Source organism: Vipera ursinii (genome assembly GCF_947247035.1).
Source record: "Vipera ursinii genome assembly, chromosome: 2".
Classification (NCBI taxonomy): domain Eukaryota; kingdom Metazoa; phylum Chordata; class Lepidosauria; order Squamata; family Viperidae; genus Vipera; species Vipera ursinii.
Window position 1 is genome coordinate 119,917,094 of NC_139513.1, and position 21,911 is coordinate 119,939,004.

Genomic DNA, 21,911 nt, shown 5'->3' on the forward strand with positions numbered 1-21,911 from the left:
CTCTTCCTCTCCCTCCTCCTCCCTCCCCCCCAACCCCTGCCTCAATCTAACACTTTGTACAGAGTTTTTTGCCCTAAGGTCATGAATAAAGTATTCCAAAGGAAACTGCTCTGACTATTCTAAGACAGACCATCAGCCCCTTCTAGCCAAGAAACCAACTGGCAACTTGGGCAGTACTTGTAACTCTGCCAGAGATTGACCTTTTGAATTGAATCTGTAACTCCCTTGCCTCCACCACTAATTAAAAACATTGCCTGCATTTTTATTAGCTGGTATCATTTTAAAGATGAGAACATGGTTTTAGTTGCACATACTGAGTTCTTCTCTGTTACCTTGGAAGCCCTGTAGGAGTGCTAATAATTAAACAACGAAAGTTGCTCTCCTGGCGTAACCAAGTTATATTTTGTTCTTTGCCTTTTCTGGAGAGAGAGAAAAAAATGGGACTGCCAAAGACTCTTAGCATTTCCAGCTGGGTAATGCTAGCAATTGCTAGAAGGGCATGAAGAAAAAAATTCAACCGGATAATCTTTCATTGGTTGTGAAAAGAGGCTTTCTTTTAGCCCAAGAACAGTGTGAGTCAGTGTCACTTTGCAGAACTGATAAGGGTAGCTTTGTGGCATTTTTTTCCCTTCCACATCCTAATTTTTTTATATTCGGGGATTTCAAATCAACAACTGAGTATCTGATACAGATACAGCTTTCTCAACCTGGTGGGTACTATGTTGTCCTGTCTTAGCATAAACAGGTGTTTGTTTTATCTGTCCATTCGCTGAAATAGTCCTGACTCTTAGAAAGTTTTACTCCCTCCTCCTTAGAATTCAGTGGGGAAATGCCTCAAAAGGCTTTTTTTTTTAATGCCACAAAAATACTCTGCTACCATGGTTCATATCTTTCCAACATAAGCCTGTCTTCAAATGGGAGATGTTTTTGGTTTTCATATTATTTGGAATAAGGAAAAGCGCCAGTGCTTAGAAATATTGTAAGTGAACTATATATTTATATTTATATTTATTTGATTTATATGCCGCCCTTCTCCCGAAGGACTCAGGGTGGTGTACAGGGCAATAAATACCAAAAATGCAAGATACAAAAATTAAAAACAAATTAAACAATTGTGCCCGATACAATAAATTAGTTAAAATCTATAATTAAAACCCCAAACCCATCAGACCAGGCCGGCTTGTTCGAATAAATAAGTTTTTAGATCACGTCGGAAGGAGCGGAGGTCGGGAGCCATCCGGAGCTCAACCGGTAAACAGTTCCAAAGGTCTGGCGCGCCCACAGAGAACGCCCTCCCCCTGGGGGTCACCAGTCGACATTCTCTGACCGGTGGCACCCTGAGGAGGCCCTCTCTGTGGGAGCGCACTGGACGGAGGGAAGTTGACGCCGGCCGCAGGTGCTCCCGTAGGTAATCCGAACTCCTAGGATATTGTACCTATCATAAGAAATATAAGAACTTATCAGTTCTAGCAGAAATGAGAAACTGGTGTTCGCCTTTTACTACATTTCTTAATGGACATGCTGTGTAATAAACACGAGGCTACAAAAGAATATTTTAAATCAGTGCATGGATAAAATAAACCCTACATTTTTTGGGTAATGAAGAATGAGGCAAAATATATCTTCAGTGTATGTGTTTATAACCGCGTTTGTGATGTGCTTGGAAATTAATATGCTAGGAAAAGAATTTTTGAAAGTCTCTATTAAATAGTAATTTCCACCTCATGAAGAGCCTGTGCTAAATGGCAAGGATGGAAAGGAAAATGTTGGTTCATTGGCATTTGTCCTGTTTGGGGTTTTTTAATGTTGTGAACAGAAATAGTTTGTCCTTCTCCCAAAGGTATCTTTTAGCCCAGTCAACAAGGACTGCTTTTTATTGACCTTTTATGGTCTGTACAGACAGTTCCATTCATCCAGCCAGTTAGATGGTTACTGTGACATGAACAGTACACAGCACGTTTTTCCACTTGACACTCTGCCCAACAACTTTCATAAAAACATATATGGAGGGAAAGGTTAATATGAACCAACCCTAAAACAAGACCTCGGTGTAATTTTAAATGCCTGTGGTTTCGATGTGTTATAACTGCCTTTATAATTTCTGGTTAGAGATTAGTGGGAGAGGTTGTCAACATATCGTTAAAGTTACCAGACTCTATACTCAAATAATCTCAAAATAGAATGCTAGCATTTTTCAGTGGTCTAGAAAACATAGGAAACAAATAATGCTCTTTGTGTCACTGTGTCCTTATCCTGTGGGTATTTTTTAATTTGGCCACCTTCAGAAAGCCTCTGGACCTTCCAAACCACTGTAAGAAAAGTGTTTTCTCTGTTTCCTTCCCTCCCCCCCCAAAAAAAAACATCTAACATTGCTTCTTTTGTCTTGTTTGCCTGTTAGTTGTCGTCATGCTGCCATAGCCAACTACTTTGGAGATGATGTTCCTCAATGTAACAAAAGCTGTGATTACTGTAAGAATCCAGCAGCAGTGAAGAAGCAAGTGGAAGCATTACAGCATAGTACCAAAAGTTGGAGTAGAACCTATATTGGGCCTTCTGCTTCATCTTGGAATGCCTATGACCCTGAGCTGTATGGAGGAGGAAAGCGAGGCTGTGGTGGCTTTGAAAGGTAGGTCTGCATTAACTAATTGGGAAGAGGCATTTTTGTGGCCAGTGTTGTTAGTGACAAATAAGAACTGCTCTTCTTTTTCCCTTCCCCTCTTTTTGGTGACTTAGAGTATTCTCCTGACTAAGGAGGACAAAAGTTGTGAGATTTTTTTTCTGCATAAACAGACTAAAGTGATGATCTCAAAAACCACAGTTTCTTTCATGAATTCGTCATTTCAGTATAGATTGCACAATTATTCTTTGAAGCTCAGTTTGAAAGTCAAAAGGATCAAGAATAAGGAGAATAAGAAATATGTATGGTTTAAAATTGGTATAGAAATGCTTTTACACGTTTAAATATAGTTATGCAATTCTCTTAATACCAATATTAAACTGGATCTCAGAATGCATTGAGTTGTGCAAACCTGTTGCAAGTAAAAGCTGCTGTTCTCTCTTGTGGGGCTGCACAATTATTCTGCCTTTTTGTATTTCCTTACTTAAGGGAAGGCTGCAGGCTCTTAAAAACAAAATAGGGAGAAGGAACATGTCCACGTGTGGGATAGGACCCTCTTGCTCATGCTTCCCAAATTGACTTTACATTATCCTCAAAAATGCTCAGGAAAAAATGACAGTTTCTTAGAACAATCTGCCAACTCTTGCTGGTAAAAAAAATAATTTCATAATTTTTGTTGGAAAATTAACCATACATTCGGCATCACTTTCTTCCTGTGAGTGAGAATGAAAGCCAAGTGTATCTTAACAGCTTACTCTAATATTTGTTTTTAATCTTTGCAGCACACTAAATGAAAGTTAAGGGCATTTTTGTAGATTACATAGTTATACAAAATTGTTTCCATTATATTGGTGCTGGGGCAGGCAGTATGTGACCTTCTAGAGATGTTGTTACAATGCAGATCCTATCAACCTTCATCCGTTGTCATGCTGGCTAAGTTCGTGGAATTCTAAATAGGCTTGAAATTTAGCATGTTGCCCATTATAGTTGATTCAACAAATGCAATTAGTAACCTTATTTACATGAACAAAAGACATTTTACTCTGTAGTAAAACTACAATCTTGTTTATGCAACGGTCCACAATTTTGATGCTTAATCCTAATGCCTAGAATATTGGCCTTTGATCCTAATTTAAAATTTGATATAATTTTACATGATTTTCCTGTTCAACTTCCAACTCTTTCTGAGTTACTATTTAGATATGATGAAGATACCAGGAGTGTGGGTGAAGTTAATGAGGACAACCAGAAAAAGGAATGGAACATTTTCTATAAAAAACAGATGAAGTTGCGCAGGGTAAGTGGAAGGGCTTTCTTTTCTTTTATAATATTTTATTAGTTTTCCAATATTTACAATAATATTTTTAAGAAGCAACTTGGTATCCAAGTTACAATATTTCCATTTCAAACAAATACATATTATTACAGATCTCCACATAATTATAACCAATACTTCCTCTCTCTTTTTTCTTCTATATATACTATCTCTTATCTAAATTAACATATTTCTTATTGCTATCATCAATCATTTAATAGTTTATTTTATTTTATTTTTTGAATATATATCCATCAATCTTTTAGTATATTTCATATTTTAACATTCCATCTTTAAAACATCTAACACCTTATCTATTTTTTCTAGCTTAATTTTACATTGATATTAAAATTAAAATGTTTAAGTTTTCTCAATTTCATATCACTAAAAAATCTCTCTTTCCTTTATACAATTCTCTTCAATATCTAGTAATGTAATGCAGTTCTCATTCATTTCATTTCCATATCTATAACAATTATACAATAGTAGTATAAAGTAGTATAAATAGTAGTATAAAGTAGTATAAAGGTCGGCAGTTTGGCGGGTCGAATCCCGAGTGCCGCGTAACAGAGTGAGCGCCTGTTACTCGTCCCAGCTTCTGCCCACCTAGCAGTTCGAAAGCACGTAAAAATGCAAGTAGAAAAATAGGGACCACTACGGTGGGAAGGTAACAGTGTTCCGTGTGCCTTTGGCGTCTAGTCATGCCGGCCACATGACCACGGAGACGTCCTCGGACAAACGCTGGCTCTTCGGCTATGAAACGGAGATGAGCACCGGCCCCTAGAGTCGGAAACGACTAGCACGCATGTGCGGGGGAACCTTTACCTTTTTAGTATATAGTAGTATAGTAGTAGTCATTAAAATACAAATCACAAGGAGGAGAATAAAAAAAAAAGAGAGAAGAATGAAAAGAAAAAAAGGAAAGGAAAAAGAAAAGAGGAGGACAATAAAATATTCTTATTTCTCATTTATAGTTTCCACATATTAAAAATTAACCAAACTTTGTTCCATTTTAACATTCAATACATCTTTCATGTCTCTGCATCCAAATATATTACTTATATTCTATCATTTTTAGCATATTTACATCTTAACCCAAATCATTTAGAAAAACTCAATATTTCAATGTTAATATTCATACATTTGTATTTTATTTTTTTATTTTTATTATTTTTCATTAGTTAATCAATATTTTTATCTACTCATCAAAACATTCTTGTAATCCCAGTACCATCCTGTCTATTTTAATATTATCTATTTGGCCTCTTTAAAATGTTCATATTTCTTCAATCTTGTTCTTGCTTTCTTCCTTTGCCATGCCATTTTACGCTTCTTTGCCTCAGGGTCATCAAAGAATTCTTGTATTACTATATCATATTGAAGTGGACCCCCAGACTCCACCATTGAAGAATTAAAGAATCTGCCAACAGTACCAAATCTTATTATTTTCACCTCTTGGTACAATTGTCCTGGTCCAAATAAACTTCCTTCCATATTTTCTCCATCACCATCTTCAAAAACCTGTATTTGTTGACTATTTAATTCTTCTGTCAGTGTATTTAATTGTTCAATTTCTTCTATTAAGTTCTGTCCCAGTAAAATATTAGTTGTAGTCACAGTTATTTGTAGTCACAGATATTTTCTAATTCTTTCCCAAAAGCTCTTATTTCATCGCCAGCTGTAGCAAGGAGCTGATAAGTTTGGTAGGATATTTCCCACAGAGCATGAATTTGTTTTGGAAACTCTTCCATTGTAAGCTTTCACATCTGATGTTCAAGGTTTCTCTTTATCTTATTTTCTTAAATATTTTCTTGGTTGTTTTTTTTAAAGAGAAAGTCAGAATTGCAATTTCAAATTTAGCCACTGGGTGTCCCCCCAAAACTTTAAGAGTTCTTTTCTTTTGTTATTTCTTTCTTAAACGTTCTTTGTTTCAAAAAAAAAAACACCCCTGAGTTTGTTTGCCGCCTTCCGAAGGGAGGGTTAAATTCCCCCTCCCTCTCCACAGGGGGGAAAGTACTTAGCAGCTTAATTAGGTGAAAAGAAGATGATTAAGGTACAACAGAGGAATCTTACCCTCGTCTCTTCCACGCTGCTTTAATGTTGCCTGATGTTAGCTTTGACTTCGGCTGTCTGCAGCCTAGGAGCTGGCCATATTCCTATGGTCAGTCTTTCGTCCGCCGGTACAAAGGGAATGCAGGCACTAATGAGGGGATTGCTGCCCCCCCCCGCGTTTCTGCAAAAGCCCCTTCTGTCTGGACACCCCTCCAGGGCGACTCTTCGGTCCTTTTAGGACCCCCCCCCAGCGATGCGAATCTGGATGTGGAAGACGGGAGCCGTCCTCCAGGCATCCATTAATGGCTGTCAGCAAACCGGAAGCCGGAAGGGCTTTCTATAGAAGATAGAGGCTCACCTATACATGTTTGGATTGGGTATGCCATGCAGTCCTGACATGTTTCCTAAATAAGTCACACTGAGTTAAACTGAACTTACTCCCCAAAAAATAAGACTTCAGACTTGATCTAAAATATTAAGACTAAACCTTGTACAAATACAATAGAAAGAAACTCATTCAGTTGCTTTAAAAACTGGATATTATTCTCTGTTACTAAGAGAATCATATTTTGAGGGTAGATTTAGTGCTTCGTCACAGATATATGCATCCTTTTGGTGACCGGAGGCTGCATAGCACGTGGGTGAGAGGTGTCCAAAATAGGTAGAACCATGTAGGAGTGGGATTTTGTCTTTATTTTGTTTTGTTTTTAAATTGAAATAGTTGAGAATTGTTTCAGGACTTAGAGTAGAAACAGCAGGCATCAAAGAGAGTAGTTTATATTTAAAAATCAAAGATTAAAATGGGCAAGATTTTAGACAATATTTGATAAAACCACAGAAATCTTGTGACTGAGGCCATTTCACAATAATTATTTTTACTTACCGGTACTTTATTTGCTTTTTTCTAATGTACTGTATCTACAGATTAAAGATCAGTTAAATCGATTAAATTTCAATGTACTTTTTGTAAATATATAATTAAGAGTCTCTTAGGGGAACCACCATTCTTGGATTGCCAGCCCTTGCACTACATTTTCATGCATTTCCTATTTCAAAATAGTGGGAAACCTTGCCACTGAGTTTTGACAGCATAGTGAGAATTGTTTAATTTTATTTATTCATTTATACCCTGCCTTTCTTATTTTTATAAATAACTCAAGGCAGTGAACATATGTAATACTCCTTCCTCCTATTCTTCCCACAACAACAACCCTGTGAGGTGGGTTGAGCTGAGAAAGTAAATGGCCCAAAGCCACTCAGCTGGCTTTCATGCCTAATGGGGAACTCGAACTTACAATCTTCAAATTTCTAGCCTGGTACCTTAACCCAGGGCTTTTTTTCTCATAGAACGCTTTTTGCAAAAAAAAACAACAAAAAAAAAAGCTTTTGCACAAGCTGTGCTGCTATTGGCTTAAGCCTATTGCAGGCTTTGCTCTTTCATGACTCATGGACTTCAACTCCCAGAATTCCTTAGTCAGCTATTCTATTGGCTTTTGGAAGCCAATAGAAATTGCTGCTGAGCTTGCCAAAAGACCCGGCAGGCAAATGTTGCAGAGGCAAGTTGCAGCGAAGGCAGGAATTTTGCACTCCTCCCTGCTCCCCAACTATACTATCTCAACTAGGTAAGTAAGATATTATTTGCAAATAGGATATCCAAGTATGACTCAAGGAAAATTTCCCTGCATGGAGGGAGAAGTGGTTTGTTTCACTTTGTTTTACTTTTCAAATTGCTGTAGGGAAGAAATGATGATTAGAAAAAGGCAGGAAGTTATTTTTATTAGGAAGAATTCATTTATCCCATGCTAGATCTTTGGGAGCTTAATACCACCAGCACAGAACATTTGCTTTTCTGAAACTTCATTCAAATTCAATTCCTGATAGGGGCATATGAAAAAAAATGTTATTTATTAAATTTATATGCTGACTATCTCACCAGGATGACTCTGAAGTCAAGGAGAGGGCTTGCAACTTCTGTTTGTAGTTATCCACATTTCTGCACACTGAGATAATCGGCCATTGTACAGATACAGAGCCTATCATGCTTTTATATTTATATGGAACAGATACCTGAAATTTTTGGAATGTGTAAAAAATTTGAACCAGCCCAGCAACTCACTTCCCATTGTGTGTGTATATAGAAAGTAAACCCTGAAATAGATTTGGAAAGAGCAAGGACTTTGATTAAATGGAAATGTTGCTAAGCAACTCAACAGTTCTAACTGTTGAGTTAATTTGCAGCTGTTTCTGCTGTTTTCTTTTTATGTGCTTATGATTTTACATCACATTTTAAAATCAGCCAAATTGAATAGGAATAAGATTGTGACTGAAAGAATACTAATTCTGAAATATAGTAAATATCTTTAACAAGTAACGTTAAATTTAGCTTTAGTGTAATTTGCTTGTTTACTGTAGCTAAAACTGGAAATTATATTTCTAAAGCATTAGTTTGGATCATTGGAAAGAAAAAAAGATTTAATATTTATGATTCAAAAATATAAATATGTGAGAAACATGCTTTTAAAGACCTTTGCAGCTTGTTCTCATATATACCCTGCCACAAAGGAATAACTAAAATTATGAAATTTAGAATCTACCAAGCTTCCCTCCCATGGACAGAAGACAATCCATGGGAAACGTGAATCTGTAATCCATAGCTTTAGCAGCAATAATATCTAATTATGCTATGTATATTTAAGTTAGCCAAGCCCTGGAGCAGTGGTAGCAATCTTCTATCACAGTGGCAAGCCCTTTAAGATTATATATTGTTAATCATATAAGTGAAGAAATGAGGAAAACTGTGGTTAAAGAAATTGTTTTATCCAATAATAAAATTTCATTGATAATTGATGAATCAACCACAATAAGCAAAAAAACTACCCTCATAGTATTTGTTCTGTGCTGTATCGAAGGTATGGGAATGAATTCACCACTAAATTTGTTTTTGGACTTGGTAGAACTTGAAAAAGTAACAGCAGAAGGAATATTTGATTCCTTATTCCAATGTCTTTACTCTTATGGGATGACAGAAGGTTATTTGAAAAAATATTTTATTTCTCTGGCATGCGATGGCACCGCTGTGATGATGGGATGTAAAAGTGGAGTGAAAAAAATGCTGTCAGAATGTTTTCCTTCTATTATAGTTTGGCATTGTGCTAATCACAGACTAGAATTATCAGTAGGTGATGCTGCCAAGGAAACTTCAGGAATAAATAGTTTCCAATCATTTATTGATAAACTGTATGACATATACCATGCTTCACCAAAGAATAGCAGAGAGTTGCATTCATGTGCAGAATTACTGGGGACTGAGGTGCTGAAAATTGGAAGAACTTTAAGTACCCGATGGGTGTCATCTAGTTTGCCTACAGTTTTGGCTGTATGGAATAATTTTGAATTCCTTGTGTATCATTTTGAACAAGCAATGCATGATCCTACAAGAGATAAAAATGATAAATGCACTTATGATGGCTTGAAAAGAAAAATAACATCTACAGAATTTTTATTGGACCTAGGATTGATGTGTGACGCTCTCCAAGAATTGTCAGATTTAAGTTTGGGTCTACAGGACCGCAACATCGACTTGTATAAGGCAAATAAGAAAATTAAAATACTGGTACAAGTTTTTGAAGAAAGAAGACAGAACTTTGGGCCCTATTATAAATGTGCTGTTGCTGTTGTAAATGATCTTCGCCTTCGTGGAGTTTTACTTCACAAAAGAGATTCAAAAAAGGATCCTCCTATTGACCCAAGTATATTTTATACAAAATTGAAAGAGCCAATTGAAAAAAGATTACTTCATAGCAAAGACGATGAGTTGGCGTATTGGTCTCGCGTACTTGATCAAAAACATTGGCCTGAAGATGTTAATACTCAACTGACATTTGGAGAAGTGGAAATTAGAAACTTATCAATCAGACTGCAACTAAATGAAAGAGAAATGATTTGTGGATTCTCGAAAAGACATATCCAGAAAAACTGTTGCATTTGATACGGACTCTGAATACCATTCCTATGTCTTCAAATGAATGTGAACGTGGGTTTTCACAGATGAATCTAATTGCCACCCCAACAAGAGCTTCGTTAAAGACCAAGACAATTTCAGCACTTTTGTTCATCAAACTTGTTGAGACTTTTCAATCCTTCAAAGTACGTTGATCTGTGGTTACTCAGAGGACGACATTCGGCCATATATACTAAGCAAGGAAAGGAGTCAAGAAGATTTGCCAGACAAGAATTGTACAAAAGTTTGGAATTTTCTATGAACATTTGCCTTAAAATACAATAAATTAAATGTATGTTAAGAATTGAATATATAATTGTTTAATTATATAAATAAATAAATAAAATTATATAAATAAAAGATTAACAAGATGAGAGTTCTGGCACCTTTTTTTTAGAAAAAAAGCCCTGCCTTAAGCCATAAGGCCAAACACAGATCTCAACTCAGGGGTAAGTAGAATAGGATTTCTTCAACTGCGAGACTGCAATTTTAAATTATTTCTGTTTCTAACCATTTTCTTGTTTTCTATATGACTAGAATATTATCTAGTAATATTCATCCAAAATTTACTTGCACAGGTCAGAAAATGTAGGATGAAGATACTGTAGATGTTAAATTTAACAGATCTCTACTTTAACCAGCTAAAAATAAATTACCGTAATTGTCAAATGCATTAGAGGACTCTCCAGTTATTAACCCTTATGCTGTTTAGCAAAGAATTAACCATATTTGGTTTAAAATATTTTTTAACTATTTAAATACATTGATTTTTTTGAGTTTAAGTTTCATATCCTTAGTTAAGTTTTAGCATGCAACATTGTAAAAAACATTTCCTATGGTCATTTTAAATGTGTTGTTTCTGTTTAATCTCTTTAATTTTCTTCTTTTTTATATCCTTAGAGCAAAGAATCTGAAAATGATAACTTTGTTCCTCCAGGTAAAAATTATTTCAAATATCAGTGTTGGATAAAGTTCTCATGGGTGTTTCTGAAGAGTTGACAGTAATTACAGCCTATATATAGTTTAGCCCGTAAGATAGAGGGATTCAGCTACAGCAGCAATGGGTGCTATATTGGAAGATCTGAAGGATCAGGTGGGGATACTGTGTCCAGGAGAAAATTTGTCCATGTGGTCATTAACAATTGATTTCAGCTTGGGGACAGATAATCAGTCAATGCTTTAGCCTGCATAAACCCTAGTGTGAGAGCTAATTTGGTAGAGTTAGAAGCAAATAACTGAAAATAGATGGTAGTTTACAGTAATGTAGAACAGGTGAGAACTGTTCATCCTGCTCAAAAGAGAGATGCTTCCAGTCTCTTATTACACAGATAGAAGAAAAAGGTGCAAGGATTTGGACTTTGATTTCATTATAAATGGGAGTTTGCATTTTATACATAGTAGTTGCTGGAATTCTTCTTAGTTTTTCTGTTTACTGTAGGCCTGCATCATTTATAGCAGGCATGTCCAACGTCCGGCCCGCGGGCCATTTGCGGCCCGCGGGGCGGATTAATATGGCCCTCGGACAGCCCTCCCTGCTCTATGTAAATGCGGCCCTCCCTTCTGAGAGGGCCGCATCCTGGCGTCACCGCCCAAACCTGGAAGACGAGCGGCGCAGGCGCGACGCCCCCAACCTCCACTGCAGAATCTGTCTCCTTCCCCTCATTGGGCTTTCATTCAGTTCACCATCCATAGCCAGAAAATCAGCCTATCTCTGCCTCTCCCCCCCACACACACACGATACTCTGCTTTTTCCACCGCCTGCGGGAGAAAGTTTTATGCTCCGTTAAGGACACAACTGGATGCTCATCTGTTCGTAAAAGAAATCATGAGAACCACCATAAAAAAACACCCCCTCCCCCGAGAGAAAGAGAGAGGCTCACGTCGGCACTTGTTGCCCTTTGAAGATCAGACTGGAGAGGAGCCAAAACAGATTATATTTGGTCTGCGAAGGTTTCCGATGCTTTTGTGAAGCTCAAGTGGATGCGAGTCCTTTTTATGCAGCCCGTTTAGTTTCGGTTTCTGCTTTGCACCGATTCCTGCAAGTCAGGCGTGTTCGGAAATCAGCCCAGGTTGCAAAAGGCGGCTTTTCTACCCAGAACCTTAACTCTAAATCCCACCCTGGATGCTTCAGGCAACTTCCAGAGGCCACCTGTGGAAACTCTGCAGCCTCTCTTAAAATGGGGCATTGCAAATCAAAACGGTTTCTGGTTTTATAAATACCCGCTGGTCGTCTGAATGGGGAGTTCTTTCTTTCTTTCTCTTTCTTTCTTTCTTTCTTTCTTTCTTTCTTTCTTTCTTTCTTTTCTTCTTTCTTTCTTTCTTTCTTTCTTTCTTTCTTTCTTTCTTTCTTTCTTTCTTTCTTTCTTTCTTTCTTTCTTTCTTTCTTTCTTTCTCTTCTTGATCTCTGAATGTTTCACATCCATTTCTGGCAGGGATCAAGTCAGTTGCCTGCACTTTTTTCAATTCCACTTTAGCTAAGTGATTGGCAACTTTTTCTCATGAAATTAGAAAGAGAGATTAGGTGGGATGTGACTAGATTCAGCCCTCCGTCCCCTACCTTTCTTTTTTAAAAGTGACTTGTGGCGGGGGGGGAAATGATGAATTCTGTAAGTTTCCAGATGATACACAACTGGATGGGTAAAATTCTAAATCAGATTCCACATTCAAAACCAACTTGAGAGGGTAGGAGAAAAGATGTTAATGTTTTGAATTGTTTTAATGGTTTTTACTGTTTTTTGTTTTAAAATGTTTTGAAGATTTTAATTGTAATACCAGTAAATGTTTTTGAATTGTGAGCCGCATTTAATTGCAATTGTTCAAAGAATGTTCGGAAAAATGTTCGGCCCTCCAGCATGTTCACTTCATCCAATCTGGCCCTCTTTGAAAAAAGTTTGGACACCCCTGATTTATAGCTTTAAAATTTACCACCAGAAGATTGCTTAATGGATATTAGTATGCTGTTTGCTCTTTGTATATGACATTACTAAGCCCAGATAGTATAATCACCTGTGAAGAGCTTCTTGCTAAAGCATTTGGATTTAAACCCAACTGTGGCAAAAATAGCTAAATCAGACTTTCACTAGAACTTTGCTGCTTTCTCGGTGCCAAATACCATTCTGGAAATCTGTGATAAATATAGGTGGCGCTTGGGCATTATGTAAATGAGTTTCAGAGCTATCTCATTATGAGTAAGATGACATACAAGACAGCATAATCAATTCTCTGACTTAGGTGGCACTTAATGACATGGAGAGAGAAAAAAATAAAAGCTGCCTCTCCTTTAATTGGCCTCAGAATGGCTTTTATGCGATTGAAAATTTCAGATATAACTAAAAACATGTAAGCAAAACAAAGCATAATAAATAGTAGGTAAATATCAGCAAAATGATACACTTGCATTATGATCTACCCCAAAAGATGAAATAACTGGCAGATTTCCAGATCGCTAATAAGATGGATCTTCATCACATGCATCAGCCAACAGGATATAAGCCAGGAACACCCAGCACCTTAGAGAGTCACATGAATTCTTCCAGTGTAAGGATAGCATATGCTGGGAGAGGAAGTTTAAAAAAAATCTAGTCATGGATTGGTGAAGTAACAAAACACACGGGTATACAGAAAGAGTTCTGTTCTGCAATCTGATACAGTTATAGTTCCCATCTGTAAAAAGTTTGGCAACATATTAGAAATTGTTAACTTAGCTTCTATATTTACTCCTTTTGATAGATAGTGATTGTCCCTTGAAGGATGCAGCCAGTAGGAAAATTGCTAGAATTACAGTAAAGGTAAGTGGAATTTTTTCCAAGACAGGTTATTTTAGTACAGTCTACTTATTATTTGTTGTCAACTGATCTAAGTTGTGATATTCAAATTGAAGACTAACTGAAGAAAAATATAGACAGATATGTTTCCTGGGTAAAGTCAAGATCAATCAAAATTTAGGTGGAGCCACCCCTTCACTCTTTAAAGCACTCTGTGAGCAGTTTACAGAGTTATCATATTGTGCCCCCAACAGTCTGGGTCCTTATTTTACCAACCTGGGAAGGATGGAAGGCTGAGTCAACCTTGAGCCGGTCAGGATCGAACTCCTGACAGTGAGCAGAGTCAGCCTGCAATAATACCACATTCTAACTGCTGTGCCACCAGATGCGCTCATACATGGAATTTTGAAAGCAAGAGAGAGAGATTTTAATATTAGATCTTAATAATGTAGAAAGATTTCTAAAAGTTATTTTGGATTACTTTGTTTACTACTAGTGGAACAAATCTCTTCATTCAGCTTTAAAAAAAATCTGCGCGCTGTTCACCTGAATATTCACGTTGTGATGAGGGTTCAGGTCCCTTTCTTTCTTTCATTGCTTCTTCCACATCCAGACCTAAAGAACCATAGCAGCTCTTTGCCCCAGCTTTCACGTAGTGAAGTTCAGTTCATTCTGAACTACTTGTCTCCAATATGATGTAACATTTCACACACAGGTATTGATTTATAGCTTTGAAATGTCTTCATGATTATTTTTTTATTAGTACCTGTGCTTTATTTCAACTTTATGAATGGTCTAGAAACCATTCTGTAACCACCACAAAATAAAAAGTCCAGGGTGTGCTTTAAATGAGGACCCAGATTGTTGGGGGCAATTAAGCTGACTTTGTAATAATGCCGCTTGGGGGTGTGTGTGAAAGCCCTAATAAGCAGGCATATACATAGAATGAAGGCTACTGCTAAGCTTGTAAGCCGCCCTGAGTCTTCGGAGAAGAGCGGGATATAAATGGAATTAAAATAAAAAAAATAAAAAAAATAAATGTATTTTCAGAGTCCCGCTAATAATTTTGTATTTCTTTTTCTGATTTTTTTAAAAAAAACTTCTTAGCTGTTTATAGTTTAGTTTATAGTTTATTTGATTTATATACCGCCCTTCTCCTTGGTAGGGACTCAGGGCGGTTCACAGGGCATATATAAAAAGAAAGACAATACAAAAATTAAAAAAGGATTAAACCCATGCCCAATTAAAAACAGTAATACAAATTTAAAAAACAATTAAAAACCCATAATCCCCCATCAGGCCAGACCAGCTAATTCGAACAGGTGGGTCTTCAGGCCCCGACGGAAAGTTCGGAGGTCTGGTGCCATCCGGAGCTCCACCGGCAGTTGATTCCATAATGCCGGAGCACCCACAGAGAAGGCCCTCCCCCTGGGGGCCACCAGTCGACATTCCCTGACTGGCGGCACCCTGAGGAGGCCCTCTCTGTGGGAACGCACAGGGCGGAGGGGAGTCGATGCCGGCAGCAGGTGGTCCCTGAGGTATCCCGGACCCATGCCATGTAGGGCCTTAAAGATCGTAACCAACACCTTGAACCTCACCCGAAAGACAACTGGTAACCAATGCAGCTCGCGGAGCAAAGGTGTAACATGGGAGTACCGGGAAACTCCCAAGACAACTCTCGCGGCCGCATTCTGTACCAGTTGGAGCCTCCGAGTGGTCTTCAAGGGAAGCCCCATGTAGAGAGCATTACAGTAGTCAAGGCGAGAGGTCACGAGCGCATGAGTGACCGTACACAGGGCATCCCGGTTCAGATAGGGCCGCAACTGGCGCACCAGGCGAACCTGGGCGAAAGCCCCCCCTAGTCACGGCCACTATATGATCTTCCAGGGTAAGCCGTGAATCTAGGAGGACTCCCAAGTTGCGAGCCCTATCCACGGGGGGTAAGAGCTCACCCCCCATAGAAAGAGATGGAACATTTTGAATGTCCCGGGATGCCGGAATGCACAGCCACTCAGTCTTGTCAGGGTTGAGTTGAAGTCTGTTCCTCCCCATCCAGACCCGAACCGCCTCCAGGCAACGGGACATCACGGCGAGGGCATCACTGGGGTGGTTTGGGGTCGAAAAGAAAAGTTGGGTATCATCGGCATACTGATGATACCCAACTCCAAAACCACGAATGATCTCACCCAGCGGTTTCATATAGATGTTGAACAGGAGAGGCGAGAGAACCGACCCCTGCGGAACTCCACAAACGAGAGACCTAGGGGCCGATCTCTGCCCCCCTGCCAACACCGACTGCGAGCGTCCCAGGAGATAGGAGGAGAACCACTGAAGAACTGTGCCTCCCACTCCCAATCCCCTGAGACGCCGCAGCAAGATACCATGGTCGATGGTATCGAAAGCCGCTGAGAGGTCTAATAGGACTAGGACAGAGGAATATCCCCTATCCCGCGCCCTCCAGAGATCATTCACCAGAGCGACCAATGCCGTCTCCGTGCTGTACCCAGGCCTGAAACCCGATTGGTAGGGGTCCAGATAATCCGCTTCATCCAGGACCAGAGGGAGCTGATGCGCCACCACACTCTCAACAACCTTCGCAAGAAAGCGAAGGTTGGAGACTGGACGAAAGTTGTTCAAAACGGCTGGGTCCAGGGCAGGCTTCTTGAGGAGAGGTCTCACCACCGCCTCCTTCAAGACGGTGGGGAAATAACCCTCACTCAGAGAAGCAGATATAACCGCCTGGAGCCAGCCTCGTGTCCTCTCCCTAGCTGCATAAACCAGCCAGGAAGGGCACGGGTCCAACAAACATGTGGAGGAGCTCAGCCTCCTCATAATCCTGTCCACTTCATCAGGGGTCACAGAATCAAACTCTTCCCAGATAACATTGACAAGACCGCCCGTGTCCTGATCGCCTGACTCTGCCCAGCTGGAGTCCAAACCGGTCCGAATCCGAGCGATTTTATCCGACAGATGTTGACTAAATTCCTCGGCACGACCTTGCAAGGGATCCTCCCTCACCTCCTGATTAAGAAGTGAGCGAGTCACCCTAAACAAGGCGGCCGGGCGATTATCTGCGGACGCGATGAGGGTGGAGAAGTAATTACACCTCGCCACCCTCATCGCTGCGAGATAAGACCTAATATAGGTTCTTAACCGCAACCGGTCGGGTTCGGATCGGCTAGACCTCCAGCAGCTCTCTAGGCCCCGTTTCCGACGCTTCATCTCCCGGAGCTCCGCGGAAAACCATGGAGCTTGCTGGGATCTGCGCCGGGTCAGGGGCCGCAAGGGTACAACCCGGTCAAGTGCCTCAGCGGCTGCCCTTTCCCAGGCTTCCACTAAGGCATCAGCCGAGCTGTGAGCAGTGGAGGCAGGTGGGGACCCCAGCGCCGCTTGGAATCTATCAGGATCCATTAAGCGTCTGGGGCGGTACCATCTAATTGGCTCCGTACCCCCACGGCGGGGGGTGGCAAAGCGGAAGACCAGCCGCAGGAGATGATGATCGGTCCATGACAGGGGCATAATAAATGGAGAGCCCCCACCTAGATCATCCAACCACCGTCTAGATAAAAAAAATCAGGTCAAGGGTGTGGCCTCCCTCATGAGTTGGCTCTGAAATTACTTGCGTCAGGTCCATGGCCGCCATGGAAGCCATGAACTCCCGAGCTAGCTCAGATGAACCTCCCAGGGATGGTAGATTGAAGTCTCCCAAAACTATAAGATTGGGAAACTCAACCACCAAACCCGAGAGGATATCGAGCAGCTCGGGCAGGGCTGCCGCTGTGCGACTAGGCGAAATGGACACCAGCAGCAAGCCCAACTGCGCCCCAGGACCAAATCTCATAAAGAGAGACTCACACCCGACTATCTGAGGAACGGATAGTTTAGACTATGATATAGACTTCTCCAGTCCTTATCATCCCAACTCTATGAAACCTTTTTATTTATGCCCTAAAACATGTTTTAAAAAATCAGTTAGTAATGATATTGCAATTTGTCATAAGTACCCTGATTTCATTGAGTACACCAAACGGTTATTGTATTGGGCTTTTTCTTACTTCGTTTTAGGCCTGGGTTAATCTTTTTAAAGAAAAAGCTTAATAAGCAAAAAAGTAGGGTTTGGCTATAATGCTGTAAGCCCAACTCCTGGAACAATTATTGGGGTAGCAGGACAGATAGCATCCCGCTGCACATACATTAAGTTACACATTTGGCAAGGATGATACCTTTTCCCACCACAACTGGAACACACTTCCATATGTCAACTTTTTATTTTAGGCTCGAGAACACTGCCTTTGGATGCTGGAAGAAGCATTGGTCACCAACCGGCAAGCAGCGTCAGTCACAGATAGGTAAATCTAATCCAATTTGGTGGAAGAGTCCCAGAGCCCTCTTTGGATCCTTTTTCCTCCCTGCTCCACTCAGACTAAATTAAGGGCACAGAAGCAGACCAAATATAAGAGCTCTCTACTCCATAGAAGAGCTGCTATGTGTAAAGTTGCCGGCTGTTCCGTGTAGTTACATCGAACCTTTCCTTCCTGGCCCTTGCAAGGGACACATCCAGGTGAAATTTTTGGATAGGGAAGGAACTACTACTCACTTGTGTAGGTCCTGCACCGATATTGAATTAGATGGAATTGAATCTAACTGATATGTTTAAATATGATCTATTGGCAAAATGTTTTCCAGATTTCCTATTAGCCTTTAAAAGAGCTAAGGAAACAAATAACTTCTGTGGGGATTTCAGATGTGTGTGGGTTTTTTTTTTGTTCTATTACTATTGCTATTTTTGTTCTAAAATTGCCCTGGGATTTGTTTTATCTTGCTGAAAGACAGTCTAAAAATGATTAAACTTGCATACTACTGCCATATTTTGAACCATGCAAAATTTGCTTAAGTCAAATGTCATCATGCTTCAAGGTAAAGCTCTAAATATGCACATTGTTAGGGGTGACTGTTTTGGTTCTCCAACAAATCCCATTATTGGAACCAAAGTAGGCAGTTATGAGGTCCTTCTTGTATTACTGGGTAAACTTACATGACTGTGATTATCTTGAGTGACCCACATATATTTGCATATTTTCTTCTGTGATCTAAATAGTGCAATTCCCTCTGTCCCCACCAGAGGGTAGCAATGTAGCATGAAAATACAGCATACTGCAAAAAGAAATGGGTTAGAGGTACTTGCTCAATAAACTAGAAATATTTGAAGGAAAAGTATAACTTTTATTGTTATTGTTTCTTGTCTCCTCATTTGGGGAAGAATAGTCAATTGCCATCAGTATTTTTGCACTCAGGTAATAATTTGGAACTGCCAACTGTCAGTGTGGATTGTGCAGTGACACCTCTTATAAGAAAACACGGAGCATGTCCTTTGCATTTGGAGAAATGCCTTCAGCCACCGCTGCTCAAACTATGGGTCTGTTTTAGTTCAGGTCTTCTAACATGCGCTGTAGAGATGGAATATGAAGCTTTCCGGACCAATAAGATGGCAAACCTATACAAAGCATCAGTTCTAAAGAAGGTAATAATAAACAGTTGTGGAGATTAACACTGTGGGCCAGAGTTCTCTCTGATAGCTGGATTTCTTGAAACCTATGGTCATAAAGGAAAAAGGTTGTGTATTTATTGCTGACTTACTGGAAAATGCTGTTATCATTCCAATAACACCGTGTAGATCTTTAACTTCAACAGAATGCAGATTCAGTAACAATCATATTTGTAGCAGTTTTTAGATCAACCTTTGGATCACAGTTGAATATCTTCTCAAGAACGTATGCTTTGAAATTAAAATCTGCAGTTGTCAGCAATACAGCTGTCCCTCGTTCATTTCTGAACAACCATTCTTTAAAAAAACTGTATGGTTGCAGCAACAGAATAAAACTTCACAAAGGAATAAAGGGGGGGGGAACCCCTGCTTTTTCTGAAAAGGTTGGCAGGGCCTTCTAGTTGAATGAAAGTAGGTAAGTGGCTTGGGATATCTAGAAAAAATGCATCCCTTCAGCAGCTGAAGGCGTAGTCCCTTTTGCTTGCTTTGGAAGCCATTCTCTAACTCTAAAATGGAGACTTGCACAGCTTTCCCTGTGGGTGGCTGTATAAGAACCTGATGTGTAAATAAGTGTCAGTTTCAGTGGCAAAAGCTTCCTTTCAGATGTAGAAAAGGAACACTGTTGTCCAAAAATTACTAACAGTTGTAGATTCAGTTTCTAGCATTCCTCCGTAATTTCCAGAGTCTCACTTCATTGCAGATTAGTATAAATAAGTGGCTTGAAAGACAGGTGCCTGCCTAAAGGTCTGCTGCCTTCTCCTTGAAATTGCCTCACTCTCAGAAGGTGATGCTAGAGGCCCTGTCCCAACTATGGATTGCCCTTTCTTGCATTGATTGTTTGGCACTACACTGGAGTTTTAAGCACAACGCGAACTTTATCCCGTAATTCACTGATCGCTATTGTTTTTAAGATTTTACCCTTTCCTTTGTTAATTTCTCACGTTCCTATATTTAAGCCTTGGATAGGCTCTGCATTTAAAAGTGGGGTGCATCTCCTTTGAATGAATCATAGTAAAGTAAGAACTTTATTTTTTGACAAAATAGGAAAAAAAAGTCCTTGCTATCTGTGCTCAAGACATTTGAATGAGAGTTCAGACAAGGGAAGAATAGCTGAAATAATACCCTGTTAATCCAGGTTAGGTTATTAAGAACCTGATCAGGAATGATGATAATGCTACATTAATTGATTTGAATAAGAAAAGCCTAATTCCTCAATATTTCCTTACATGGATTTCCTGCTTGTTGCTACTACAGATAGTCCTTGCTTAACATCCACTCATTCAGCAACCATTTGAACTTATGACAGTGCTGAACGAGTGATAGTTATGACTGATCCTTATACTTAGGTCAGTTGCAGTATCCCACAATAACAGGATCACCATTTTCAACCTTCTTTCCTGACTTCCTACAAGAAAGTCAATGGGGAAGCCAGCAGGAAGTCACATGTAGTTGACCACGTGAGGTCCTTGCTTCACACCCAGAATGATTTGCTTAATAATGGCAACCAGAAGTGCCAAACGTACTGTCACATAGAAGTGCAGTGATATGACTTTGCACTTTATGACTGCGTCAGTTAGCAGTGGAAATTCTGATGCTGGTTACTATTTATACTAAATGAGAACTAGTATTTTGAAGCAAACACGGTACAGTACCAGAGACGGAATCCTCTTTACTCTGTCCCTTTTTTCAATAAAGGTCACAGAAATTAACAAAGCTTCCAAAAATGGGGAATTGTATGCTATACCAGACTTGGGAATCAGTGACAACCCCAAGATGAAAGGTGAACCAACTGCTACACATGATGATGTATTCTGTCAAGCATCCAAAGTGAATACTGTAAGTGCTGTGAACGTTTTGTTTATAATTCATTATTGGGTAGGTGCTTTTGCAACAGATTTTGTCTGATGCATAATTTCCTTGAGCTTTCAGAGATCTCTTGTTATGTTTGTCACGTATGAAAAAAATATCTATCCATATACTACTACAATTCTCTTTCTTGTAACCTTGAACTGGGTGAAATGGTACACCCATAGGGCAAAACATCTTGAAACAAAGCAGCTCAAATGGGCTAACTTTTAGAATGCATCCAAAGTCTGGGATCCATGATTCCCATAGAGCTGAAACTTGGCAAATTTTACACAACATTTTATGATATAAAAATTAACATCAAGCAGTGTATGACATAATCCAAAATGTCATAACACATTTCCTGGGCTGATGTTTGACTGTGTTCAACACTTCAGCATGGGCTATTTCAAGGCAGATACGTATCTCTGAATGTATCCCAACTTTTCCAGCGAAGGAAGTACGTTATTTCTGTCGTTAAAGGCATTGAGAAATCTAATAAGGAAATAACTCTGCAAGGATGACACAAAGGGAGTCACATGTTGTCCAATATACTACTATTTAAATTCTCCTGTTTGTCTGTGTGTAACTTTAACTGGCTAAAATTGTGCGTCATATGGCAACCATTCTTGAACCAAAATATCCTAAATGGGATAACTTACAGAGTAAATCCAAAACCCATGATTCCCCTGAAATTGAAATTTGGCAAATTTCCTAAAACATTTTATGGCCTAATAGAAAATATAAAACATTCCCTCTGGTCCTGATATTTG

The 21,911-nt window shown here is 39.4% G+C and overlaps 1 protein-coding gene across 5 annotated transcripts in view; it reads left to right on the plus strand.

Moving 5' to 3' along the window:
• Positions 1–21,911, plus strand: part of RECQL5 (RecQ like helicase 5) — an 80,192-nt gene that overhangs the window by 47,836 nt on the left and 10,445 nt on the right. For 4 of the 5 annotated variants that reach the window (XM_083354129.1, XM_083354128.1, XM_083354127.1 and 1 more), the window contains 7 exons: positions 2,399–2,626; positions 3,818–3,914; positions 10,885–10,921; positions 13,714–13,772; positions 18,024–18,097; positions 19,176–19,269; positions 20,989–21,129. In XM_083354129.1, the coding sequence (XP_083210255.1) occupies positions 2,399–2,626; positions 3,818–3,914; positions 10,885–10,921; positions 13,714–13,772; positions 18,024–18,097; positions 19,176–19,269; positions 20,989–21,129 (730 nt within the window). The remainder of the gene's footprint in view (positions 1–2,398; positions 2,627–3,817; positions 3,915–10,884; positions 10,922–13,713; positions 13,773–18,023; positions 18,098–19,175; positions 19,270–20,988; positions 21,130–21,911) is intronic. The other variant, XR_014491382.1, reaches the window with a different exon arrangement.